Source organism: Python bivittatus, unplaced genomic scaffold (assembly GCF_059951505.1).
Source record: "Python bivittatus isolate LINGU-HERP-01145 unplaced genomic scaffold, Pbiv_v1 ctg000040_np1212, whole genome shotgun sequence".
Lineage (NCBI taxonomy): Eukaryota > Metazoa > Chordata > Lepidosauria > Squamata > Pythonidae > Python > Python bivittatus.
In genome coordinates, this window is record NW_028277032.1 from 3838060 (window position 1) to 3866047 (window position 27988).

Below are 27988 nucleotides of genomic sequence, written 5' to 3' on the forward strand. Positions count from 1 at the left end.
GAGCAGGAGGGCCCCTCCCACTCCCACGTCCCAGCCCTTCCCCTGCTTGGCGGGGGCACCTGAACACTTGTTGCAGGCTGCTAGGAGGGGCGCCCTCTGCACATGCTCAGAGACGTGCCCACATCCCCACAGGCGGAAGGCAGCCTCCCAACAATACACCAACTCTGCTGGCTTCCGAGGCTGGGCAGGGCAGGGCAGCGCTGCAGCTCGGCCGGGACGGGGTGAGGCTGGACGGCCTCTGGGAGCTTTGAATCCCTCTGAACTCCTCCCTTGCCGGGCCGCGGGCTGGGGGCGGCTGGCCCCGCCAGGCAAGGGTTAATCTGCCCCGGCTCCCTCGCACCGCAGACGTCACCGAGGCTGGAGCAGAAGGGGAGGGGGCGCGTGGGGGTCTGTGGGGGGCTTTGTGCTGCGCTGAGCCCGCGCGCAGCAGCTGCACCAGCGCCGCGCCCTCCGCGGACTGAGAGCCCAGCCCGCCGCCGCCGCCGCCTGGCCGCGCGCCCGCGCCCGCGCTCTCCGCCGGGCGATCTGCGAGCGAGGAGCAGCGGCGGCAGCAGGACCCCCGCCCGCCGTCCGACCTGCGGCTTCGCCTCGTCCACGACCTCCGCGCAAAGGTGGGCGCCTCGCCCTCGGCCGGCGAGCGGGAGGCGGGCTCGGGCAGGGCGGCGGCGGCGGCAGCCCTGCACTCCGCGGGGCGTTCCGGAGCTGCGAAGCCCTTTCCGCAGAGCGGCGGGGCCGGGAGGACTGCCGGGGCGCCCCTCGCTCCGCCGCGGCCGAGCCCCGGGCGCCCCGGCTTCCCTCCCTCCGGGCTGGGGAGGCGCTCCCGAAGAGCAGAGCAGGGTCGGCTCCCCCTTGGGGCCAAGCCTGGCCAGGGTTGTCGCTCGCCGTCGCTTCTGTGAAATGGGTGGAGTGCCGGGCGAGCGCGGTCGGCGCGCCTCTCCTGAGAGGTGGCCCACTTTGGCTGCGGATTATCCCCCCCCCCGTCCCGCTTTGCCTGCAGAGACAGGAAATAAGATGCCACCCCCTCAAGCAAGCCCCCAGAAATTGCCTGCTGGGACGTTCAGGGCCAGGGGCAGGGGGCAAGCGTGGCTGATGCTCTCCTTCCAGCAGTCCCCAGGCAGACAGAGCCGAGGGTGATGGGGGCAGGCGGGGGCTCTGCTGGTTCCTCCTGGGCCCCTCTAAGGTCTCTGGTTCCTAAGGGGGCAGGTAAGTGCCGGACCTCCAGCAGGACTCCTCTCTGCCCTCACCTTGGAGGTGGTTCACTTGAGAATGTAACCTTCAGTGCCATCCCTCCCTCCCGTCCCCCCTCCACTTCTGGGGTGCTTGGAGAGATCATCCCTAAAGTCTGTGCTGCAATAACGAAGGGAGGTTTCTTCCCTGGAATCAGTGCTCACTCTGGAGCTAGAGCTGGTGAAAAGGAAGAGTGTGGGGTCTCCTGCTCAGGGTGGTTGGAGGCGTCTGGCTGGCCACTGCTGGAGGCGGGATACTGGAGTAGCTGGTCCTTGGTCTGAACCAGCCAGGTGTTGTTCCGTGTGCAGGTAGGTGAGGGGGACCTTCAGTGAAGGGGATGGAGGTGTCCTGGGCAACGGCAGAAGAGATCCTTAACCCTTGGGTGACTGGAGAGGATTCTGTCTGGGAAGATCCTTGGAGATACTGCAACGAAGCAGCACCAAGGGAGCTCCCTGCAGAGAACTCATTAAGAAAAAAACAGAAAATCTCGCTCAAAGCCCACAGCCTCTGGCTGATTTGAGTTACTCATTGATGGAATTTGAATGAGGGAGAGCAGAAGCTTTGCATCTTTTCCCACAGTCTTCCTGGGGTGGGGGTGGGGTGGGAGGAAGGAGGATCTCTCTTCTCTTCTCTGCACCCTTGTTTGGCACCCTGGGCTTCACCTGCAAAAGTGTAGAAGAGGCAAGGGACTCAGGCTTTGGTGTTGGTGGCATGGAATCTGGGGTCTGCCCTTCCAGGAAGCAAGATGGCCCTTGCTGTGTGTGCAACATCTTGGTGCACCAAATTAGCAAGAACAGAAGGAGGGAAGGCTATGCAGGAAAGGTAAAAGGACTCGTCACCTGTGGAGTAGGGATCACAGAAACCTTTGCCTCAACCCCCTGCTCAGAGCAAGAATCCAAGGAAAGACAGCCGCACACCCTCTGCTTGAACCCATCCAGGGAAGGGGACACCGCGGCCTCTCCGGAAAACTGGCTGCGCTCTCAAACGCTCTTCCTGCTAGAAAAACGTTCAGTTCGGAATTTGTTCACCTATTTGTTTGCTTCGTTTGGATGCTGTTCAGTCATGAAGGCTTAGGGCAGCTAACAATGTCATCATAAAATAAAAACTTCCACCAAAAAGAACCGAAAGAAGGAAAACCCCTCCCAAATAGACCAAAGCGTACACGAACAGGGGTGTCCATGGGGAGTAGTTGAAAAAGTCAAGATGGCAGCCAGAATGGCGTTTTACCACACCCTTCAGATCCAAATGGGAATCAAAATAAAAAGCAGAAACACAAAAGTCACGTCCTCGTGAACTCCATCTTCGGTCAGAGCATCACCTCCTCCTGGACTGGGAGGAACAGAGGGGACCTGACGGTTCTCCAAAGGCCCCAGAGGGATGGAGCTGGCTGAACCTCACATGAAGGGAATATGGGGGCAGCCACAGAGAAAGGCTGCTTCTAAGCCCCATCAGAGGACAATCGCAGAAGGACAGGACCTGGAAGGAGTTGTCCCTGCTCAGTCTGGTCAGACGGGTGGAGGAACGCGGGAGAAGGCGTTCCCTTAGATGACTGGCTCCCAGCTACCTGGGCCTCCCTGTAACTGGAATCCATCACCTTGTGTCCTGGGCTCTGGATGAGCAAGAATAGGGTTTGACCTTCTAGGTGCTTTCATGCTTCCCCCGTGGCCCTCCCTTAGCTTCTCAAGGCTAAAACTATCCAGTGCCTTCATTTTCTCTTCATAGGCCCCCTCTAAGTTTCTCAACCATCCTTGCTGCCATTTCCAGAATGTGTCCCAACCTTTCTGTCTTCATCTTAAAATGTGGTGCCTAGAAAGTAGACGTAATACTTGAAGCGAGGTCTGGCCAAAACAGAATAAAATGAAACTACTACCTGCCAAGAATTGGAAGCTAGGCTTCTGTTGAAGTGGCCTAAAATTGCATCTGGTTTTTTTCCCACCCCATCGCATTTCTGATTCACACTCAGTTTGCAATCAAGTACACGTCCAATATCTTCTTCACAAGGGCTGTGGCCCACCCATTTATCCCCCATCCTGTACTTACAGACAGTTGATTCTGTTGTTTCCTAGGTTTACATTTGTCTAACTTAAACTACAAACTCTGTAACCGATCATAATCATTTTGAATTTTGTTTCTGTCTTAGCATTTATTATCATACTTATTTTTTGTCAACTGCACATCTGAAAATATTCCTTCTACCTCCTCATTCAAGTAACTAGTGCAAATGTTCCACTTCCACTTACAGTTAAAGATTCACTCCAGGTTGATGAGAAACCATTGGTGAGTATACTCTGAGGACAATTTCAAGTCAGCTATTTAATCCATTTAATCGTCATACTGTTCCACACGTGCTTTGTCAAAAGCATTGCTGATATCAAGATTTATTAAGCTGACAGCAGTTTCACGATCTACTAATGTTATTTGATGAAAAAATTAAATAAAATTACTCTGGCAAGATTTATTTTTAATCAATGTATGCTGATTTTTTGTAATCGCTTGCAGAGTGATTCCTTTAGAGTCGGCTATAGCACCTTCTCAAGCACTGAAGTCAGACTGGCTGTTTCGTTGTTCCCTGGGATTCCTCGGCACAGCATCCTCTTTCTTTCCATTCTCTTCTTTCTGGAAAGTTGCTTCTTGTGTCAGTCCTATTGGAGTATTTGTTTTCTCCAAGAAATCTTCACTGTCTCTTATCATTGAAGGGTGGTCTCTCACTGGGCCATGTGTTTCTTTCTGTTCCTCATAGCATTGAGTCACCAACTGTCACAGCTCTTCTCCTTGTCTCCTTGCAGGATGCAGCTGCATCTCCTCTGCTCTTCAAGGATCTGCCCTTTTTGTCCCTTGTTCAACATGTCCTCTTTTTCCTCCATTGAAAGCTCAGAAATTATTATTTTTGCAAGAAGTCCAAAGCTGTTTGGGTTGCAGCAGTGGAGAATATCATCTGCACTTTCATTACTAGGGGTCATTCTTATCCACTCAGAGGTGCTCCTTTGCTTAATTCTCTTCTTTTTGAAAAGTTTCTTCCTCTGTTATTGTCCTTTGTTTGGTATAATAAATCTTCATCCTCCCTTATCAATTAGTGGGAAACTGCTATTCCATGCTTTTTCTTCAAGCACAATTAGAAGTTTCATTTCAGGCAGGAATCCAGACATGCCTGACAAACATTATAGTTCATGACTGCAAAATTGTATTACTTCATCTTCATTTCTGTTTCTTAAGGTAACAGCAGTATAAAGCCTTTTTGGTTTAGTTTGTTTTTATTAATGTTCCCTTCTCTGGCTCCCTTTTTGGTTTATTCTTACTAGGTACACACTCTTAATAGAGGAAATTTTAATAACTTCCCTGCTGAATTTCTATTAGCTCACTCAGTTGCTCAAAACTGGCTGACCTATATTTTTGTCATTCCCTCTGCTGCAGTCTCTGTTTGCTCAATAGGCAGCACTCATTCAGTCATCTCCAATGGGCAGCTGGTGGCAACATTCCCACCATCAGCTATTCAGGAAAGGATCTTTTCTCTTCCTTTAGCACTGCAGTACACACAAATCTCTGGTCACTCCTCTCTTCCTTCTACTGAACACTGCTGGTGGAATTCCTGTTAGTTAGTTTCCCCTGCTCACTTACTAATTTAAAAGCTATGAAGATCAGACAGACATTCTCTTTACTCTTTTCTTGTACCTCATCAAATGGTATTGAAAGTCACACTTCTTCTGTTATCGGAGAATTTTCTAACACGTGAATTCCTTGGATGATCCCAGTGGGTTGGGTCATAGTCTTATGAGAGAAGGGGAAATCTATCTTCCCATGCACTTTCTCCATAAGCAGCAGATACAAATGAGCATTGTCCTATGGTTCTGTGATGTCCCTCAGGCCTGTTTTAAAAATCAGGAGGCCGAATGCAATAGCAGGTTCAATGCTAAAACTAAATGATCAAGGTGGAATTCTCACAGAATCTGAATTAAAATGAATGACTTATCTAGATTTTATATTGGATACAATATCTAAACATTTAACTACTTGTATTTTAAAACAATCAGATCCTTATTTAAAGATAGTGATACTTCCCTTGGATATATTCTCTGGAATAAAACTGCTTTTATTCCTGAAATGCTTTTTTTTTTCTTTTTTCCTTTCTGTCCTCAGTGTATTACTATCAGTTGTCAATGTCCTAAGTATGAGCACTATCACTTTCAACCGTTGCAAGTACAATCAGTCCTTGACTCATTGTAGATCTCAGGTAGGTTTAACTGGTTTCAGGTTTTTTTAGAATTGTTATATATAACATGTGGCAAATTTACTGGGTCATCAGGGGAATTCCATGTTAAACAGCATGTGGTAGAAGATGTTTTTGTTATATGTTTTTCACCAGATTCACTATTATCCCCTTCTGGAGGTATAGTATGTTTCTCAGAAGTCACTGGAGGAGATGTGTCATCAAATTCTTTCCCTTTTTTCTCACTGGCTCTGAAATGTAAGCTTTAAAACATTCACCCAGAGCCCCTTTCTCTTTTGGTTGACTTTTCTGCTGTTCCACCATTCGCTTCCTTTTCTGAGTGCCTGCAGGTCTACAAAACTGCTGCAGCGATGGTCTCTTTCATCCATGCAAAACGACAACAGTCCATTGCCTTGAAGGTCCTCCCAGCCGTTCTTCCAGAACTCATTCCTTGGTGCCTATTGATTCTCAGCCTCTTGTTTCACCTCCACCTACATCCTGTGCATTGGCTTAAATGAGCCCCAGCTTTCCCTCCCCTCTCCAGCCAGGAAGGGCTGCACAGGGGGTGGGAGGAAGGAATGTTGCGCCCGCCGCTGCTGGATTCCCTAGTGGCAGCCCCCTGCCCAGGCACTGCCAGGGGACCCAGGGCTGCAGGGCAGAAGACTGCTCAGTGCTGAGACGGGAGGGTGGGCTCTGGGATGAGGCTCAGCAGGCATTGGCTGGGCACTGGTGGGGCTGATAGAAGCCACTGGTTCAGAGCAGCCATTAAAATACCCTAAGGAGGACGTGTCACGGAGTGAAACTTTTACAATGCTTATTAATACAGTAATTTTCAGATCCATATGCCTCATTGTCTCATTCAGTCCAGCATGTGCTCTACAGCATTCAGTTTCTCAGCCAGCAATGTGGCATTATCTGCATAGAAAAATGCCTTCACAGGCATTCCTTCTATTCATAAATACCATAAATAAAAACCAAGGAGACCTCACACATCCTTGTCTTGCATGTGGTCAGTGCTGAATCGTTTGTTGAGCACTCTGTGCACTCTCTTGCATGCTTTACTTCCATCACAAGCCACTCCCGCAGCATTTAGCGCCGTACATTCAACTCCACAGAATTTTCTATAAGTCAGACCTTTTTCCTTAATCATATTCTTTCCCTAAATATTTTGTTCATTGTCATCTCTCACGCCTTTCAGTCAGAATGCTGCTAAACACAGGCAGGCAGGAATGTCCATCGCAAGGTCAAAAAAATCCCCCACCATGTGATCAGAAACCCACCCCTTTTATGCATGCTGTGGGCACTTAGCAAATGAATCCCTCCGTAGTTTGGGATCTAAAAGGAATAAATGGTAAAGTAGCTGAATTAACAAATGAAGAAGGAAGGAAGGAAGGAAGGAAGGAAGGAAGGAAGGAAGGAAGGAAGGAAGGAAGGAAGGAAGGAAGGAAGGAAGGAAGGAAGGAAGGAAGGAAGGAAAGATAGAGCTGTGTGCTGTGAACCTGAAAGGAAGAGGATTCATAGGTCTGAAGGAAGGTGATCTAATCTTGTGGAAGGAAGTTAATGAATACATCAGGAAAGTGAAGACATAGGTTTCATTGTGAATGGAAGGGCTAAAATATAGGTCAGAAAGTGTAGACTGGTGTCATTGTGGTTGCTGTGTGTGCATATGAAAGTAGGAAACCATACTTTATTAGTAGCATGCTATGCTCCAGTGAAGGCTGATAATGGTAGAACTGGATGTGAGTTTGGAAGAAAATTATGTAACACTGTGAATGAATGCAATCCAGGGAGAAAAGCTATTCTGCTGGGGATGTGCGGTGACAGGAATGGATGGGAGGGAATGAGACAAGAGAGTCAGAAAAAGTGGCCAGGCAATTCAGGGACCCAAGAATGAGTGAGAATGGTGGCAGGAGAGTACCTGCTTAGAAAAAAGCCTTTTGTTTCAGATAGCTGATTAAAGCATATGTCTGTTCCTGCATACACCTAGCAGAGAAAGGAATCTAAATTTAAAAGCATAAGTCAATGTGTAATAGAAGATTACATAATCAATAGAAAATGCAATCCTTAGAAATGTGGAGTCCCGTTTATTTAGGAGACCTTGGGCTGCTGTACTTGGCTTTGCTTGTGTGTTTGTTGTCAGTCGGTTGACTTGACCCCTTAGTCACTTCTGGAGACCTTGAGCACAGAAGGACAAGGAAGCCTGGCAACCAGTGCCTTCATGCAGCAGAAGTCTGTACACCTAGCAAGACTTTGGGCAACACGTTCCTGGGCACCATTAACAGGTGCCTCATTTTTCTCTCAGCTAAGCAACCATTTGAGTTATCCTCTTCAGGAGACCATCTGGGAGATACTAATTTAAGAGCCTTCACTTTTGGTCCTTGCTGTGGCTGGCTCGGAGCACTTCCACTTTAAAATGTGGTCGACACCAGACTGTCTGAAAGAGAGCAGGACAGTATTCTTTTAAAAACTCCCCCAACTGGACTGAAAATGCTAAATATTGGTAGATCTTTATGGGTTGCTGAGCATTGAGACAGAACCTGCTGGGAGGCTCCATTTGAGGGCTCCTGAAATTTGAGGGGATCCTGCAGCTGCCCAATTCTTCCCAATTGCCATTGTTCTGATAGGTTTGTCCCCAAATAGGTAACAAACCCCAAACCATTACTTAGATTTGGGATGTATAATAATGAGCTTTCAAAGTGGGTTTGAAATCTTCTCCAGCAATCTTTGGCTTTAGAGTATTTTTCAACAGGCAACGAGTTTTTCAGATTTTTCTGTTGTTCTAAGCAAAGGAAAAAAAGTAATGAGACAATAACTGCCTCTTTATGCAAGTTTGCAGCATCAATACTTCATTAACCCATTAGCAACTTAAAATTCTCTTAATTTATGAGAGTAACTTGGACTTTGATGTATCCAAGTTTAAGCAGGTCCAAATGGCTTTGCAATACTGGAAGTAATATCATGCTTGTTCTACGGGTACCACCTTATCTGGCAGAGAGAAACAACTGTGAAACATACAAAAACTGGGCTGCTTGGTTCTTCCCTGGGATAAGGCAGCCCCAGCAGTGACGTTGCCATAGTTCTACTGGTGGCTGAAAAGTTGGGTGGAGCTTTTCAGCTTATGTCCAGAGATAACAGTGTCCAAAACATATTCTCTGCAAGCATAAGAGATGGGCGGCCGTATAAATTGTTTAAATGAATAATTAAGGCCCTTACTTGGGCTTGAGCAGGGCAGGTATTGTATGAAGCACTTGTGCTGGGAGAGGCAAATCACACGAAACACACTAATATTGCCAATAGCATGGTCTTAGCAGTCATTTTTAAAAATTTTGTTAATAAGTTTATTAATTTAGAATATTTCTATGCTGCCCTTTCTGTCCATCAGTAGTTTCTAGATAAACTTGAGTGAAACAAACAAAATCAAAACCATAGAGCGAAACAGATTGAAGCAGAGGCAACACCCATAAAAGCCAGTAGGGCTTCAACTGCACAGTTGTGGCAACCTTTTAACCCTTTTTGTCATCCCCCCCCCAGCAGATGGACATGAACTAGATCAAATCACTGTGAAAAATAGGAGCATCTGAAACTAAGCAGCAGGAAATTCCAGACTCCTTTATCTTAGACAGAAGAGGGATGTGAAGTTTTCTTTCTTTACATTTCTATACTGCCGTACTGCATAGGACTCACCTAAACCATAATAACATCCAAATATAATACAATAGCGGTTAAAATGGCAGGTACACCTTTTGCCCAAAGGCCTCTTGGAACAGGATGCTTTTGCAACTGCTTTGTAAAATACATGCAAGCCCGGGAATCCGAGGTGGGGCTGCCCCAGCTTAACCTCACATGTGAAGGGGGCCCAGATCAGCCTCTCTCAGGAGGAACGCACAGGCAGAAGCTTCCTGGCCAGGATCCTGCAAGCCATTGGATGCCAAGTTGCGTAGGACCTCAAAGGTTAAAACCAAAAGTTTGCATTGGGATCAGTTCTTAATAACAAACATATCTGCAAGGGGAGAAGTCAAGATGGTGTCCATGAACACACGGTTAAAGCCCTGCTTCTTTTTACTTATGTCACAGTCACATATGAAAAGGGGTAAAGTTTCAATGATACAGTTAAAGCCATCATCTTGACTTTCTTGACCTTCCCCCAGTGGACACCCCTGTTAGTAACCAAATCCATAATCCAGAGGCATCAATCGTCTTTCATTCTTTCTCAATATGCAGGATCAAACTTTCACACATTGCCACTAGTGGCAACCTTGGTTGATTTTTGTTGCTTTGGAAACAGTATATTTTACAATCTTTTACAAACTCGGTTGGCTGGCTCACAGCATAAAAACAAATATACAAAGGCATATAACCGTGGCAATAGCCAGATGGTAGAACCAGTCAACAAGACCAGTGTTGTACTGTGCACCCACAAGGGGCTCCAGCCAACCTCGTCCAATGCCTGGGAGAAGAGCCGGGTCTTCAAGGCTGTCTGGAATGCCATCAGGGTGGAAGCCACCCGGATTCCAGAGGGCAGGTGTCACGACAGGGAAGGCACACGTCTGGGGTCCCAATAGATGGCACTGCTTGATCAAAGGAACCCGGAACGTGTCAACCCAACCAGTGGGCAGAAACCACAGGAGACAGACAATCCCACAGGCAACCAGGCCCTATGCTCTGTAGGGCTTATAGGCCATAACCAGGACCGTGAATTGTATCTGGAAGCAAACTGGCAACCAGTGCGGCTTGTGAAGCAGGGGTGTCACATGGGTCTATCAAGGCATGCCTATCACTGCCTGTGCTGCTGCATTCTGGACCAGTTGATGCTTCCAAGTGGTCTTCAAAGGCAGCCCCTTGTAGAGCATTTTCCAATAACTGAGCCATGAGGTGACTAGGGCATGAGTGACAGTCTGAAAGGCCTCCTGATCTAGGAGAGGGTGCAGCTGGCACACCAGATGAAGCTGTTCAAAGCCTTCCTGGCCACAGCTGCCACCTGCTGATCAAGCAGCAGTTGTGAGTCCAGGAGGACCCCCAGATTGCATACCACTTGAGGAAGTGCTGCCCCATCCAAGGTTACAGATGGAATATCCCCAGATCTAGGAGGCCCTAGCATCCACAGCCACTTGGTAGAACTGAGTTGGAGACAGGTTTGCCCATCCAAACCCACACATCCTCCAGGCACTAGGACAAAACCTTGACAGCCTCACTTGGCTGGCTTGGAGTCAAAAGATATAGCTGTGTATCGTCAGCATACTGATGATAGCAAACCCCAAACCTCCAAATGACCTCACCCAGCAGTTTCACGTAGATGCTGAATAAAAGGGAAAGAGAGTTGAGCCCTGTCGCACCTTTCCCCCCAACCAACACCAACTGAAACTGGCCCCAGAGGAAGGAAGACAACCACCAAGGAACAGTGCCCCCTATCTCCAAGCCCCACAACTGGCTCAGAAAGATGCCATGGTTGATGGTATCGAAAGCCACTGAGAGATCAAAGAGCACAAGAATGGATGCACATCCCCGTCTTGGCTCCGGCACAGGTCATCTACAAGTGTGACTAAGTCTGCTTCAATACTAAATCCTGGCCTAAACCCCAGCTGAAATGGATTGAGATAATCTGCTTCCTCCAGGGTTCTCATCAACTGCAGACCAACTACCTTCTCAACAATCTTCCATAAAAAGGGAAGATTGGAGCCAGGATGATAATTGTCTAAAATTGTTGCGTCCAAGTATGACCTTTTGAGGGGGGGGTACAACGCTACTTCCTTCAAGGCAGGAAGTACCACCCCCACTCTCAAAGAGGCTGACACCATCACATGGACCCAACCACAGGTCACCTCCTTACTTTTCCAGCACACTTCATCTTCATTGTTGAGCAAAGAAAACAAAATTATCTGCAACCTTCACTTCTTGCTATCAACTGTCAGCTCATGAGTGTGCTGGTAGACATTTCCTCTGTCTTGTTAATATTTAACATTAACACAGATTCTTTACTTCCCCCTTGCAAGCCTTCTTTACTTTCTGCTAACAAAGCAGTGTCAGCTGCATATCTTAAATGGTAGTGTTTTGACCTCCAGTTTTAATTCCAGCCATCACCTCTTCCAGTCTGTCTGTTCCTCTAATATATCCACTATATTAGGTGAAAGAGAGATGGAGGAAATAACATTCCATTTCTTTTTTGGAACAATGATGCTTCTTCAGTTCAATTCTTATACTAGGTTCTTGTTCATTGTAAAGGTTCTTCAGATGAATAATCAAACATTCTAGTATACCATTATGATAGAATCCTAGAGCTAAAGGACTTGAGAGTTTAACTATTCCAGACTCTGCTCAATGAAAGATCTGCTAAATTATCTCAGACAAATGGCTTACCATTGAAGGACTGAAGACCTTCAATGACAGGGAACCTGCTACTTCATGAGACAGCCTGTACCACTGGTTGACAACTCTCATAACAGAAATTCTTCCTAATACCTACCTGAATCTCCTTCCCTGTAGTTTCAACCCATTGTTTCTACTCCTGCCCTTGGGGTGACAGAGAACATATCCATTCATATCTATCCTCAGTCATTTCTTCTGTAGGCTAAGCAGATAATGCCAGATTCTTTTCTTCACAGAACTTGGTTTCCAGACCCTTCACTATCTTGGTAGCCCTCCTCTGAACATGTTCCAATTTGTCACTATCATAGTGCCCAGAACTGGACACGAGACTCCCGGTGGAAACAGGCCAGGGCAGAGCAGAGACAGACCATTACCTCTTCTAATCTGGACTCTATGCTCCTGAATACATCCCCAAATAGCATCTGACCTTTTAGCAACTGCATTATAACTCATATTCAGTTTGTGATCTACTAGAAGACCCAGATCTTTTTCACACATATTACTGTGCCAAGCCAGATCTCCTCCGTCTTATATTTGTATGTTTCATTTTTTGTCCCCAGCTGCAGGACTTTACATTTCTTATTGTTAAATTTCATCCTTGTTAAATTTGGCCCACTGTTCAAGCCCATCAAAGTCATTTTGAATCTTGTCTTCCTCTTCTACATGTTAGCTACTCTTCCTAATTTTGTGTCATTTAATGATCATCCCCTCCACTTGAGGTCATTGATAAACATGTGTAATAGCACAGACCAAGACAGAGCACTGTGGCACTCTATTTGGTACTACTCTTCAACCTGATACAGAGCCATTTGTGAGCACTCTCTGGGTGCTGATTCTACTATGCCCAACTCTTGTATAATCTAATTCATATTTTACCGTTGTATTAAGGAGAACATCGTGAAAAGCTTTGCCAAGTGCTTCGCTGAGGTCAAGGTACAGGCGCTCTCAGTTGGAGATTCTGCTAGGTCCTCGGTCTCCTAAGGTATAATTTATCCAGCCTTGGAGATCTGAAGTCAGTCAAATGAGCAAAGGGTTCTTTTACTGTTTTGTCTATCTGAGCTCCAGTTCCCTCCTTTCATTAGTGACTCAACACATATCCTTGGCAAGTTTCACATTCCAGCATGATCTACCCAATTCAGAGACCTTGATGTAGTCAGTAAAACAAAAGTAAAAACTCCTTCTCTTGCCCTCTCTTTTAGCTGGCCATTTTAGAGTAGCTCTCTTATTTCATTTCCGTCTGTCTTTTTTGAAATCCGCCTGTTTACCTGAGTTTCTCTTCCATATATGATTCTGTTTGTCTTTGCAAGACCTTAAGCAAACCTTTAATTACATAAGGAATCATTGCATAATTTGATAATTTGTACCTTCTCTTGCATTTCTCACTACGTATACATAGTCTTTTCCAGTCTCCAGTCCACACAATCCTGTTCCATATTTGTTGACACACAGCTATTAGCTGTTTAATTGCCTCTTCTGCTGATTTAAAAAGTTCAATGGGTATTTCATCTGCACCTGGTGGTTTTCTATCGGACAGCAGGTTTACAGCTTGTATTCTAATAACTGCATTATAGTAATTCAGTCTGGAGTCATCACTGTATGATAATGCACAGATTTTCCAACTTTCCTCCCCAAAGAGCACAATTATGTCTGCTCAAGCTGGAGAACAGACTTTGCCAGCTTGCTATATACTCTTCAGAAATAGTTAATTTTCCCTCTCCACCATGTGACTCTGATAGGCATTGATTTGGGGAGATGAGTCAAGCTAAGCAAATCCTTTGTAACTGCATAAAAGAGAAAGAAGTAAGAGATTATGGACAGAGGTTGGTTCTAAATATTTGGCCAATTCAGACAGATGGGTACACTAATCCAGCTGTCTTCTGAACTTCCCCATTCTCAAAAGACCTCCAGAACTTCACCTTTACAACTTTCTTGATTATCTGCACTAAGAAAGGACCATTTATTCCCCGCCAAAAGTTCTGGAGTTCAGTGCCTATCACTTCATCAGCTGTAATGTATAATAGTGTGAGGTTGCCCATCTTGGTTTACTTCATCTCCTAATACACGCAGCGTGGCTTTCCTTTTTCTTAAGTAGTACCCAACATTGTCTTACCTGTCCACGTGATTTCCCCCCCCCCAAAGTTGCCCTGCATATTAACATTCAGCTGATGACAAATTCTTCCTGATGATGTAAGAATGTTATGAATATAGTATAATTAGGGACAGGGAGAGGTGGGGAGCTTGCAAATAACAAAGGTACAGGTTGTCTGTTCTGTATGTATGATTTTTAAAGGTCAGGATACTCTTCCTGCTAGTTAATCTCCTAGAAGATATTTAGGCTCTGTTCTCTTCCTGCTTCTCTGCAGAGCAGACTATTAGAGGCCACTCAGATGGATTGGGGCCCTAATATGCTTATGCTAGTGTCTACCAACGTACAAGAAGGAAAACAAGCAGAAAACAGGCTCAGAACCACAGCAATGAAGAGCTGAGCCCCTGGGAGGTTTTCCACCTCCACTGTTGTTGCAGACTTAACTGTCCTTGCACCTCGCCTTCATGAAGAGAACACATTTGGAAAGGGTGTACTTGCCCCCTTTCTTCATTTCTCTTTAATCAAATAATGCGATAGGGTGGGATGGTGTAATTTTCCTCTTAATGTTTCTTTCCCTGCTTTCCTCTCTCTGTGTTGAAACATGAAAAATGATTTTATGCCTGCACAGCATGGCTTCTGTGATCCCTTCCAGCTCTACCGCCCAGCTCCAGGGACGCTTCTAGATAAAAGGCTGTTGCTTCTGGGCTGCCTTTCAGATACTATATGGATGAAATCTGCACACGTAGATCATCCCAAGCAAGGAGACAGCAGCAGAGGCCCCTTACAGCCCCAGGGAAAGGGCAGGAGGACTAGGTTTGGGAACCGGTCATTGGAAATCCCAGTTATTTATTTCTAGAGATGACAGATCAGGGCAAATTGGCATGTCTTGAGTCACACATCAGACTTGGACATCTAAAGGCTGTTATGGATGACTTGGAGGAAGGATTTGAGGGGTGCTTATCAGCTTTGCAGATAATGCAAAGCTGGAAGGGGTGGTTAATGCTTTAGAGGAGGGAGAGAAGATTTGAAAAGGTCAAGGCAGATGAAGGCACGAGTATGTGAAGAAGATCTGGATGTCCTTGTTGACCACACATTAAAAAGCAGATGTTATCTTGAGGTGCTTTAACATGAGCAGAGAGTCCAGGTCATGGGAAGTAATTGTTCCAGTCTATACATTAGAGCTACAAGGAAGGAGATTCAGGCTCCTGACTGTACAAGCTGTCAGCCATGGAACAGGCTGCCACATGACATGGTGAGTTCTCCTTCGCTAGAGATCCTCAGACAGAGGCCGGATGATCGTCTGTCAAACATATGCTCTCTGGTGGGCAGAGGACTGGACTAAGTGACCTGCAAGGTCCTGTCCAACTGAGAGTCACAGAGAAGAGTTTCCTTATTGGTAGGAATAGGAGGCATGCATGAGCTCCGTACAAAGAAACTGTTTCGCCTCCTCGGCAGCCTCTGCAAAAGGAAAGGGAAACTTTGGACCTTCCAGGAGGTGGGAAACCCTGCGTGCCTGGCAGCAGTGCCTGTCCGAGGATGCTTGATGCAGGAAGTGCTGCCCCTGCCCTTGAAATAAAAGAAACTCCACACACACACACACACACACACACACACACACACACAGCTCCCATTCATTTCTGTGGCGCTTCCCTTCTGCTGAACTGGATGGGAACCCAGCAGGGAGGATGGGTTCTTCCCCACCAGCACCGGTGGCCTGAATGGTTTGAGGTCAGAGGAAGGGGTGTGACGCCCCCTTCCTGGGCACCCCAGTCCCTTTCTGAATGCAGCAGAGTAAGCATTACAAGGCAAAGGGCCTTCTCAGTGGTGAAGCCCTGCTGGTGAGATGCCCTCTGAGGCTGGCATGCCTGGCACCTTACCCCCCCCCACCTCCACCCCCCAATTCCTTCCAGGACCAGGCAAAGCCATCTCTCCTTTCCCAGGTGTTTGAGGTTTTGATTTTTCCATTTTGACATTTTAATTGCTGCCATGTATTAAGACAGTGGCTTTTGAGGCATTTATTTTTCTCTGGTGCTGTTCTGTCTTTTAATACCTTTGTAATCCATCAGAGAATTCTTGCTGTTGGGAGAATTAAACATCAGAAACAGTTGGTAACTGTGATTGCCCGCAGCAGCAGCATCGTCTTCCTCCCTCTCGTGTGAAGCAATTGATGAAGTTTCTCTTGCTGACGTGAGGTTTCCATCCTCACATCCTGTTTACACCAAGGACATTGCTCCCACTCGGACACCTGAAACCAGGCATCTGAAGGGAACTGCTGAGCTCACCAGGAGGGTCTGGAGCTGGAAGCCTGACCCTCCTTTCTCTCCCCCTTCCTCGCTGCAGGATTTTCCCAGCTGATGAAGTGTTTCATGAACCCCACAGCGCTCCAGGTCTTGCTGTAGACATTGCCGAAGCATCATAAACAGAGGTAAAAGGCCGTCACCTGCGCTTCCGGAAGCCGTGCGTTGGCCCTCTTCCACCCCACGAAAAGCCCTGGCGCTTTCCGTGCTACGGAGCCAGGAGGAAGAATCCGGAGGAGGCAGAACGGGGCTGCTTGGGGGGTTAATGTGGGAGGACATTCCTGCGCTCGCCGTTCCCTTTGTGGTTCCTCGCAAGAAGCACAAGTGGCACATCGAGGAGATGCTTTCCAGAGCGCTCTTCTGAATGCAAAGGAGCATGAGAACTGAGAGGGGCCCCAGCTTGCACCCCTGAGCAGGCCCTGGCCTAGGAGTGCCAAATTTTAGGGGCGCCAAAATTGAAAAGGCTTCTGAAAAACACAAAAAGCGAAAAGCAGCAGTGGCGCACTCTGTGAGCCAGCGCACCTGCTCAGGGGTCAACCATAATTTCGCAGTGTAAATTGGGTGAAAATGTCTGAGAAAAGAAAAAAAAATTGTCTGAGGCTGAAAATCGTAAGTGTAAAGCTCAAAAACTCGAAGAGAAAAAGCAACAAGCAGGCACCTGCTTTGAAATTCCTAACCGAATCGGAAGAGGAGCCCAACTGTAGGGGGGCCAGAATGTCTCAAGCCGCCGCCGCCGCCGCCGCCGCAGCCCCCTTGGCCCCTCGGGTACCGGCCTGGCTGGGTCAGACGGGGGCCACAGCCGCGGGGCACTCCTCGGTCTGTGGTCAGGCTCCATTCAAGGCGAGGGTCAAGGGCCTGAAGGCCAGAGGCTGGAAAGGGCCTTCCCGCGTCCTTCTCCTGCCTCCGCCGGGAGGACCCCTCGGCTGGCCGTTGGGCGGCTTCTCCCAGGCTCAAAGCCGGAGCCAGAGCCGGCGGGAGCGAGGCTGCTTGCGAAGGGGCTGCTGCCAGGCTGGGAGGACGGGGAAGGCCCCTGGGTCCCCGTGGTCCGAGACAGGCCTCCCAGGGAGCCCGAGGGCAGCTCCGCCTCAGGGCCTCAGTTGCCCTCCTGGAAGCGCTGCTGGATTCCCCCCACGGCTGAGGCCGAGCCGCCTGCAACGGGGCCGGCCTCTCGGCTCCCCCAAGCGTCCAAGGGCAGCTGCGGGGGGCTCTCCCTGAGGCAGGCAAGTGTGGGGGCCTTGCCCCCAGGCATCTGCCAGCAGGCTGAGCAGCAGGACTTGCAAGCTGGTCTGCTGGGAGGCGGAGGGGGCCTGCTGGAGCAGGGAAGGCTCCTGAGGGCTCTCCGCTTGCACCCGCCGTCCCACTCCGTTCTGTTTCTTCTGCTTTAGGTCCGCCGGCCATGGGCAACCTGATCAAAGTACTGGGCAAAGATTTAGAAAACTGTCCTCACTTTTTCCTGGATTTTGAAAGTAAGTCCCAGGCAGAAAATAAACGGGTGGGGGGCCCATAAATCCTGGCAGTGGGAGTCACTGTTCTCCAAACTTTGGGATGGCCTGGGCCGTGAACTCCTTGGGCGTCCACGTGCCCCGTGTGAGGGCCGCTCTCATCGGCACCCCTGTCCTGCAGCAGAGGAGTCACGCCTATGCTGCGAAGCGGCAGCGTTGCCCCAGCCGATCCTGGGCGGCCTCCGTCAGGGAGGGCGCCCCACAGATTCCTAGACATCCCTCAAGGTGCAGTTCCGGAGTTCCTGGTCAAACAGATTGGGGACCATTAAATCCGTGTACATTTTTATTGATATATGCGTTTCAGTTTGCATCCCATCTTGCCGTTCTGCGCTGCTCAGGACAGATGACAGATTGAAAACCAAAAGTGAAAAACAAAATCGTATAAGGCGTTTAAAACCTGGCTAAAGACCTTTCAGTTGCAGCTACGTCACCTTCAGTCCAGATGAAAAGCCTGGCAGGAGACTGGGAGCCCTCCCCCAAGTCCGAAGCAGAGGCCTAAGCAAGCCCCCTCCCACCCCCAAAGCAGGACTTCTTTACCTTCAGCGGGCTCCGCTGAATCACAGGCCTTTTGGGGAGGGGGGCCCTGACATAGCAACACTCCCTCTTAGCCCAAGATCTTATTTCTCATGGCGGCCAGTAAACCCCTCTGGGATGCTCACAGTCCGCTCTCCCTCTCAAGGAGAGAGAGAATCATGCTGGCATTGTGAAATGCAGGCACAAACGACAGGTGAAATGCTTGCCGTATTTCCTCCTTATAATTAAAAAACTTAAGCCGTACCTTCTGGATAAAATTAACGGGACATTTGTTCACTGTGCTTGGTTTGGCCAAGAGCATAAGCCATGCGCTGGTCCCAACATGCGCTCTTCCCTCAAGTCAGCATCTCTTTCTCTCAGTACTTCCACCTGCAAAATGGGAGCAATGATGCTGACCGTCTTTGAAAACCCATTCTAGGGGTTACTGAGAGAAGCCTTAAGTCCTCGAACGCACTACATAAATGCACAGATGGACCCGTTTCAGGTGCTTCACGGTTCACTTTTCCTTTTCCTGGGAATGGTTGCTTCAGGCAGGCAGGCAGACGTCTTCGGTATTGCGACAGGGGTGCGGGGCTGCTGTGCGGCTGCCAGCGCGTGTCTGCCAGCCCCAGTGGACCCCCCAGGCCGGCCAGCCACAGGGGCGCCCCCACCCCCCACCGCATCAGAGAACAGTGGCTCTCCCCTTCCTTATCATTGGTCGTTCTTGCCATCAGCCAACGCTCACCTCCATTCGGGGCAGGAAGAAGTGGGCCAGACCAGCCCTTAGTGCAGCTTGGGACACCCCATTGCACGCCTTGACTTTTCTGCCTTTGGCTCTCGTTGGACTTAGTCTGGCCAACTCCTCAGGATTTGCTGGCGGTCTTGCTGGAGACTCTTCCTGTGCCCAGATGGGGACCCATTTCCCAGCCCGTCATGCTCCTCTGGGAAGCCCCCTTCCCTCCCCCCCATGGCGCATCATGCTTTTCTCCCTCTTGTCTCTTCTCTTGCAGGTGTGTCACATGGGGAACCTTCTTAAAGTGTTGACTTATAATGAGCTTGACCAAGGCCCTAATTTTTTCCTTGACTTTGAACGTGAGAAGGGTTTTTAAAATTATTTTTGTCTTTATTTTAATTCACAACTTCCTTCATTAATTTATGCCTTATTCACGTTGATTTCTTTCATTTGGTGTTACTTTGCTGGGCTGTAGCTAACCAGACTCGTGGGGCTGAGGAACCAGGCGGGCAAGAGGGAAGGTGGCCACAGTCCGGGCAGATAGACAGCAGTTGCCGAGGAAGGGGGTGGCCAGGCCCACGGAAGGCGAGAGGGAGAACGAGGCCAGGATGGGCAGAGGCTTCCAAGAGGGAAGGGGTTCAGGACCGCCATCTCCAGGTTAGCGCTAGACTGTGCTGCAAGCAGAGCTCCTCACCTGGCACCAAGGGACTCCATACTTCTTTAGCAGCGTTGTTTGCAGGGGCTCACAGTGATGCCAGTCAAAGATGCCGCACAACTGCTATAAGTGGGGAGTACCCCATGACCCCTCCCCTGGTCCTGGCCCTTAAGGAACCTGGACCTCTTTGGAGAGTAACTTGGGCCCTTGTCTGATGTGTGGACTTCATCTCCCAGAATCCTTAGCAGCAACCATGCTGGCTGGGGAGCTTGGGGAACTGAAGTCCATTCTTTGGGAGGGTCCCCTTTGCTGGGGAAGGCTGTTGAAGAAGGAACCCACGTTGGGGGAGAAAAGAATGGAAAAGGGGGAATGCTGGCCAGTCAGATGGGTCCCTGGGGGTGAAAGGGACCCCTGCTTAGTAGAGGGCAGGTGACCCCGACTTAGGTTGCCACAGGTGTGAGCTCTGTTCTCTCTTCACGCTTTCTTTCTGTTTGGTTTTCCTGTATGCTTTTCTGTATATTTATTTTCTACAATTTCTCCTGCCCTGCTCAGGGCCAAAGATCTTGGCTTGCCAGAGCAAAGCAACTCATGAGTCATGGCTTCCTGGTGAAGCCCCAAGTTATTTCCCCTCCCTCCTAGGGGGCTATGCCACATCATCCTTGGTGATGGGGCAGAGGATCTGGGGACCGAAGCTCGTGGATCCCATGTGGCTGCTTCACTGGCTTCCCTGAAGATCCTGCTTCTCTAGGCACCGGTTTGGATTGACTGACCAGCTTGGGCGGTGCTTCATGGACTTACAAGAGTGCCTTTAGAAGTGCCCTGGCTCCTTCCCATCCCAGCCACATTTCCCCCTTTCCCACACGCCCCTCGACGGCCACACCTCGGCCCCCCAGGTTCTGAACTCTGCCTCCCTTCCTTTCTGGGCGGGGTTTGCTTCAGATGCTCAGCCCACGGAAGCCGAAACTGCTGTCTGGAACCAGGTGAACGCCGTCCTGGAGGAGGCCCAGACCATCCTGGCAGAACTGCAGTCCTACGCTGGAGCCGGCCAAGAGATCAGAGAGGTACGAGCAGAGTTGTGCTTGCAGCAGCCCCCGGTCTGTGCCGGAACCGTGGCCGAGGCGGGGGGCTCCGTCCTCCCAACCGTGCTTGCGCCAGGGGTTCTCTGTTGCCCGGGTTTGGTGGCTCAGTGTCTTTGTCTTGTTAGCCCTGGTTGGCCATTGGTGTTCTCAGAGCACATCCTCCGGAAAGACTGTTCCCAAGCTTGACCTGGAAGCCTTGAGGACTGAGCGGGGTGCCGGCTGCGGGAGCTAAGGAGCCTTCTCCAGCCTCAGAGCAGCTCCCCAGCTATGCCCCGTCTCTGGGGTCGGTCTACCAGGGAGTAGGCCTGGCTGGGGCTGCAGGCTGCCTCTCTGGGGCAAATAAGCCATGGGGATGGTGGGGTTTTAGGAAGAGCACTTCTAGCACTGCCGTCTCCTTCCCTCAGGCGATCCAGAACCCCAGTGACCTGCAGCTCCAAGAAAAGGCCTGGAACGCTGTGTGTCCTCTTGTGGCGAAGCTGAAGCGTTTTTATGAGTTTTCCCTGAGACTTGGTAAATGAATGCCTGCTTCGTGTGCAAAGGGAGGGGCGACAAGGGCGATTCTATCAGCCCCCCCCCCCCGCTTTTTCCTTTTGCATTAGGTCTTACAGATTGTGTGCTGGTAGGCAGAGACTGTCATGTCTTTCTTTTTTATTGATTGTAAACTGCTCGGGGACCTTGGTAACCTAAGAGAAGGCAGGCAGTTTGGGAGCTTTATCAGAGCAGGCCCTGTGGTGCCTGAGTGTCCTCCTGCAGTGCCAAGGGGGCGAAGGATCAGTTTTGGAGAGGGGCGCTTCTGGGCATGGTGGTCTGTGGGCTCTCTCCATGAGAGAGGGACTGCCTCGGTTCTTCTGCCCCTTTCCTGATGCTCTGACGCTCAAGTACAGCTGGGCACCAGAGCTTGGCTGGGCTGAAAAGGGAGGACGTTCAGCCCCTGCCTGGGGGAAGGTGGTGGGCTTTCCCACGTGCCTCTTCTGCCCCTTCTCTCCCTCTGTAGCATCGGCCAGCCCCCCCAGTGGCCCAAGGGGACTGACTTGCCCTTTGCTCCCTCCCCCATCTGTCTCCCCTAGAGAACGCCTTGCGGAGCTTGCTGGAGGCGCTCACCAGCCCCCCCTATGCCCCCACCCAGCACTTGGAGAGAGAGCAGGCCCTGGCCAAGCAGTTTGCAGAAATCTTGCACTTCACCCTCAGTTTCGATGAGCTCAAGGTACCTTGCGGAGGGGTGCGGGGGGTGGCAGGAGAATTGTGCAAGGGGGCTCCTGGGGACGAGGTAGTTCATTCCTAACTGTGTTTCATCTTGGCTCTTTGGAACAGTGTCTCTTTCTCTGGGCCACCGAAATGCACCAAGCCTGCCCAGACGCAGAGGCAGCCTGGGTCTCCAACCCGCTCCCTGCCTCTGTCCGGGGGCTTCGTCTCAGCTGAATCTCTCTCCTCTGCCCCATTCATTTGGGCTTTTAGCCTCCCATCCATGTTCTCTGGGAAAATCACCTAGTGGGTGAATAGCTCCAGTAAGACCCCCTAATAAAATTGCAATAAAATCCAGTAAGAACAATAGCGCAGAAAAATTCATAAAAATGGATTCTCCATAAAATATGGGATTTACAGTCTAAATATTCTCACTGCCGCTTCCTCTATGGAAATGCACCTGCTTGTAAAGAAACATTCCCCACAAAGGGTCGCAATGCCCCCAACTCTTCCCAAAGGACCTTTGTCTCACCCCAGCCCACCACAAAGGCAGCTTCCCTTTCTCTTTAGATGTTCAAGTGGTGTTTTTCCTTTTCCTCCTCCTGTCTTGCCATCTGAAGTACCTGTGATGCCTCCTTGACGTGGCTGAGGCTGAGATCCACCCAGCTCCCATTGGCCATTTCAGGTTTCTGCAGGCATGACCTGTCATCCTGCCCCCTCCCCCAGAGGAGGATCCTGTGGGCTCTTCTCCAGTATCAAAGAGCCACCTGTCTCCACTTCTACCCCCTTGAAAGTCCTGGCAGCAGATCCCCAGGCTCAGAGGGGTGGCAAGGGCAGGGAGTTGATTCTTTCCCCACCAGGTCATAGAGTTGCTTTGCTCCACAGGATTGGAGGGAGACCCTTCCCTCCTCTTTTCCTTGCCACTTCATCCCACACTGGCACCTGATCCCAAGGCTTCCAGATCTGGGCAGGGTGGCAAAAGAAGGGGAGGGGAGTTGCTGAGTCTTTTGCTCCCAGGTCTCCAGTCATCCGAAGCTGAACCCTGGGATCAGAGTCCTGACAAGGGGAAACAGGTTTCCACACTCAGCAACTGTCAGCCCGCCCAAGGGATCTTGCTCCACCCCATGGCCCCCAAGTGCTCGCCAGGAGTTTTTCAGGCTACTTTGAAACATGGGATTAACAGACTTTCAGAAGAGCACTAAACATGCGTTTAAAAATGTCCCTCAAAACGTTTAACAGGTGGGGGTTTAAGATAAAGGAGCTCCTTGCAACCACCCTTTCTAATCTCAGGTGTTTTATTCTGAAAGAGTACTAAACCCATTTATCCTGGAGAAAATCTATCTATGTGCTTGCCAAGAGTCAGCACTAACTTGTTGCCTCCTGCTCCTGCTCCTGCTCCTGCTCCTGCTCCTGCTCCTGCTCCTGCTCCTGCTCCTGCTCCTGCTCCTGCTCCTGCTCCTGCTCCTGCTCCTCCTCATCAAACCCATGTTTCAAAGTAGCCAGAAAGCACCTGAAAGATGCCGCAGGGACCAGGCTAAAGTGGGATTTCTCCCTGCCCTGTTCTGCCCCAGCAGTGTCTGCTGGGGGACCTGAGTGTGTCGGGGATGCTGATTTTAACAGTCTGTGGATTGGCTGCGACCCCAGGGCCTGATCCACAGGGAAGGTTGGGGCTTCCAGTGAAGCCGAAGCAGAGTCAGGAGGAAGCACTCTCCGTGTATCACTTTTGTCTCCCTCAGATGACCAACCCTGCCATTCAGAATGATTTTAGCTACTACAGAAGAACCATCAGCCGAAATCGAATCAACAATTTGCAAGTAAGGAAATGCTTCTCTGCTTTGCTGCTTTGAAAACATAAAACTCTGGCATGAATGAAATGAAAAAAAGAAAAAGATCAGTGCAAAGCAATGAGGTGATTAATGAAAATCTATTATTTGCTTTAGAGATAGTGACCATTTTTACCCTAACTCTAATCAACTCTTTATTCAGTTTGTGAAAAATGCCAAGGAGCCAATCAGGAGGGTCGATGTCCCCTCTCAGCCAAGTGGGCTTTTAAAATTAGGGAGGGCAGCCCCTATTTCGCTTTCCTCTTTGAAGGGCTGAGTTTTCTCATCCCTGGCAGGACAGAAGCAAGCAAGCCCCCTCCCTTGGCAAATTCCACCCCCACCTTGGCCCTGCAGTTGTTCTCCTTAGGTCGCTGTCCCTCCATTACTCTTTGCCCTGCAGCTGGATGCAGAGAGTGAGGTCAACAATGAGATGGCCAACCGGATGTCTCTGTTCTATGCCGAGGCGACCCCGATGCTGAAAACTCTGAGCAGCGCCACAACCAAGTTTGTTTCGGAGGTGAGCGACGAGATCTCCGGGGGACAGTTTTGCAAGTCCCAAGAGGAGGAGATCAAGACGGATTATGAGCTAAATGCACCAAGACTGCAGAGGGTCTCTGAGGAGGAGGGGACTGGAACTGTGCAGGATCCGAGCCCCCTCCCTTGCCTTGAACATGCAGCATGCTTTCTCCCTGGGAGGAAGAGCAGGAGACCCCTGAACCCATGGAGTCTCTTGCTGCTTTCTTTCAGAACAAAACCCTCCCGATAGAGGACACGACCGACTGCCTGAGCACCATGGCCTGCGTCTGCCGGGTGATGCTGGAGACCCCGTGAGTTTTGGCTCGCTCCCTTCATGGATTAAATGCACAGTAGCCCATGTTTGGGCTGCAGAAGGCTGCTGGCCTGCTTGCACAACATGCGCTTGGGCCCCTTTAGGTAATCCTCCTGGGAAGGACAGCACACCAGTGGCCAAGATTTATTCATTCATTTATTTATTTATTTATTTATTTATTTGCTCAATTTATTAGCTGCCCATCTCCCTTTATCCAAGCAACTCTAGGGGGCATACAGCAAGGTTAAAAAACGATCAATAAATACATTAAAAAGTATAAAAAAGTTTAAAAACCGAGTGAAACAGAAAATAATAGATGAAGGGATGTTAAAAATAATAGAGCCACCGCACCAGATCACCTTGGTCAAGGGGGTCAAGACCTGGTTTCGGTTACGAGCAGAAAGACCAGGGGTGAGGCAGGCGGGAAACGGCGGCTCCCAGAGTGCAGCCTCCCTGGCAAGCCGGCTCAGATCAGCGTTGATGGCGTTTGGCGGGATCTCCCCCAGGCAGGGCCGGAGCCCGCAGCCGGTCCAGAGCGGTTCTCCCCCAAGTCTCTCCTCTGCCTTCCAACAGGGAATATCGCAGCCGGTTCACGAACACTGAGACCCTCCTTTTCTGCATGCGGGTGATGGTGGGGGTAATCATCCTCTATGATCACGTCCACCCGGTGGGGGCATTTGCCAAGACCTCCAAAATAGACGTGAGTAGCATTTCAGACCCCCTGTGCTGCAGCTCCCAGGTTAGACTCGGGTTCTGTGAGCCCCCGCCTCCCCCCCTCAACTGCAGGACGAATCTTCTGTTTGAGGCTCACCCAGTTTTCCCACCACTTGCCGCATCCTTTTTCTTACCAGGGAGCATCCGTTATGAAGGGCAAATCACATGGCTGCAGCCCACATTTGAAGGGCTATCTCTAGGAAACCCCACGTGGAAGCACCCCAGTTGCTCATGCAGAAGGACGTGCATGAGACTCCTAGAACCCCTTTGTCCTCCCATGAGGAGGGCTCTTCTTCCTTTGGAGGCAAGGGACAAAGAGGAGTGGGCTTTCTTAAGAGTGTTTCAGAGGGAAGTGACAGAAAGATTTGCAGAAGGATTCCCATTCCAGCTTAAATTTGCTGTTACTCGCCTTTTACTCACAGTCACATGTCTAACAAGACCCCTTGGAGACAGAAGTAGCCTTTCCTGGTCCCTGGTGGAAGTTCACAGGCTGAGGGACTGGAGTCAGCAGACCCGTTGCCCTTTTCCAGCCCTTTTTCCTCTTCGTAGTTTTGCAAACAAAAGCCCTCCCTCCCTCCCTCCCTCCAGATGAAAGGGTGCATCAAAGTCTTGAAGGAGCAGCCCTCCAACAGCACGGAAGGCCTTCTCAACGCTCTGAGGTAAGGCAGCCCAGAAGGGGCTCCCACACCACCAGAGGCCCGTGTGGCTCTCGGCCAGGCGCTTGCGGCCGAGGCACAGAGGGTCAGCCGTTGCCCCTCTGGAGAGCTTCCGGAGATCCCCGAACAGCAGGGGGGCCTCTCACAGGCTGAAGTTGGGGGGAAAAGATACGGAACAGAGACGGCTGGCCAGGAGCGTTAACTGTGCTGGAAGTGCTGTCCATCTGATTTCACAGAGAACTGTTCCCTGTTTTGCCCTCACAGCAAGCTGAACAAATATCCCCATTTTTTAGACTGGGAAATGAGGTTTTCTTAGGGTAAGGGCTGGCCGGGGTCCTGGGTTCTCCCCCACTCTGGCCAGCTGATGCTTTGGCTCTACGAAATGTCTGTGGTCTGCAGTTCAGCACAAACCTCTGTTGGAGATTTAAGGCCCTTTGTTTCTCCTCACTTCTGGCCCCTTGCTTGTTTGTGGCATTGGAAGGGCTGTGTTTGCACAGCACCCTTAACTGGGTAACTGAAATATTTCATTGTCTCAGTCTGCACAATACATTGAACCAGAGGCAGGCCAAAGAGGTCAGTGTAAGTATGACTGCAGCCCATGCTGTGATCTGCCTGCAAGATGAGGTGGCGGTGGTGGGCACTGCTGAGTGAGGACAGGCGGGAAGGGCAGAACCGACCCAGGAGCTCTTTACATGCTCCGCTGCAGTGGGTGGAGATGTGGTTGTGTACCTTTGCATTGAGCAAATGTTACAGAGGATTTATCCAGGAAGAAATCAGTGTTCAGTTATCAGGAGGTGGGGGCGCATTTCATTCACAGAAATTCTTCTGTAGAGAATGCCTCCCCGCCCCCCACCCCTTGCAAATACAGCTGACTGTGAGATGCAGTGTTTTCCTGCATTCATCGCATGGGGGGGGCACATTATTGCCACTGGCTCTCCAGTTTTGCACTCAGGGAAAGTGGCCAGAAGGGAAACTCTCTTCTGCCCTGGTCCTGTTCTGGAGCTCACCTTTTCTTTCCTGGCTGTCTCCCTATATCACACACACACACACAAACAGACACACACACTTTGCTAGCTTATTTCCTGATGTTACCTTTCCTCCAGCGCCAGCCCGTCTCTCTTCATGTGTGAAGGGCCTTCTATCCATTCCCCGCCCACTGGGGCCGAGCGGTTTTGGGGCTTTATGCATGCCTCTCCCTCCTCCCCGCCACCCTGCCTCCAAGATGAAGGGTGCACTTGTCCTCCTGTGGCCTTGCTTCTCCCTAGGTACACCACCCGGCACCTCAATGATGATACCACGTCTAAGCAGATCCGGGCTTTGCTGCAATGAAACTTCCTGGAACAGCCGTTCACCAGAGACCCACATGAGAAATTCTTCATGGCACCTCCAGCAGAAATTTTAACGTTGACATGTTGCTATAAATAACCATTGGCCATCATATCCCTCATTTTGTAAAAAAAGAAAAAGAAGTTGAAGAAGAAGAAGAAGAAGAAGAAGAAGAAGAAGAAGAAGAAGAAGAAGAAGAAGAAGAAGAAGAAGAAGAAGAAGAAGAGGAGGAGGAGGAGGAGGAGGAGGAGGAGGAGGGGAGATTTTAAATGAATATATATATATATATATATAGAATAAATAAAGATATATAGATACATACATAGAGAGAGACAGAGAGACAGAGCAAGAACTACAATAGATGATCCAATTCCAAGATGCTCCCCATTCAGTGCTGGCGGAAGCGCAGGGTCTAGTCTCTTGCCTCAAGTGACTGTGCTGTGCGGATTCCAGTCCCATCCGTGCTGGAGTGACCTCAGTTCTAAGAAGCTACCAGAGTTTGAAGGACAAGATTTGGTTCCAGGTCCCTCTCAGAGTGGCGTATAATCTCTTTGGAGCCCGGAGGAAGGTTTCTTCCAAGCCTTCAGGGGTCATAAGATGGATCCACAATCAAGCCCAGATGCCAGGAAAGTGAGAAGGAAGGAGGGGTGCTCTCTTGCCTGAGATGGAAATAACACATCTGGAAAAGGTTGATTGGAGATGAATGAATGGGTGTGAGCACCATCATTAAGCCTTCAATTCTGATTCCATTCTTAGTGGCTGTCATACCTTTTAGATTTTTAATATGAACAACTGCAAC

The 27988-nt window shown here is 49.7% G+C and overlaps 1 protein-coding gene across 2 annotated transcripts; it reads left to right on the top strand.

Annotated features, from left to right (window-relative positions):
• Nucleotides 1-426: 426 nt before the first annotated feature.
• On the top strand, nucleotides 427-27988 carry LOC103055546 (CYFIP-related Rac1 interactor A-like). Of its 2 annotated transcripts, XM_088154363.1 has the most exons (13): nucleotides 427-611; nucleotides 16221-16305; nucleotides 17563-17643; nucleotides 19203-19284; nucleotides 20520-20641; nucleotides 21064-21169; nucleotides 21727-21863; nucleotides 23578-23655; nucleotides 24065-24181; nucleotides 24412-24491; nucleotides 25067-25193; nucleotides 25796-25866; nucleotides 27129-27988. In XM_088154363.1, the coding sequence occupies exons 4-13, from the start codon at nucleotides 19212-19214 to the stop codon at nucleotides 27190-27192; spliced, it is 975 nt and encodes a 324-aa protein (XP_088010489.1). In that variant the 5' UTR covers nucleotides 427-611; nucleotides 16221-16305; nucleotides 17563-17643; nucleotides 19203-19211; the 3' UTR covers nucleotides 27193-27988. The 2 variants fall into 2 exon arrangements, with proteins under 2 accessions (XP_088010489.1, XP_088010494.1); XM_088154368.1 differs by lacking the exon at nucleotides 19203-19284.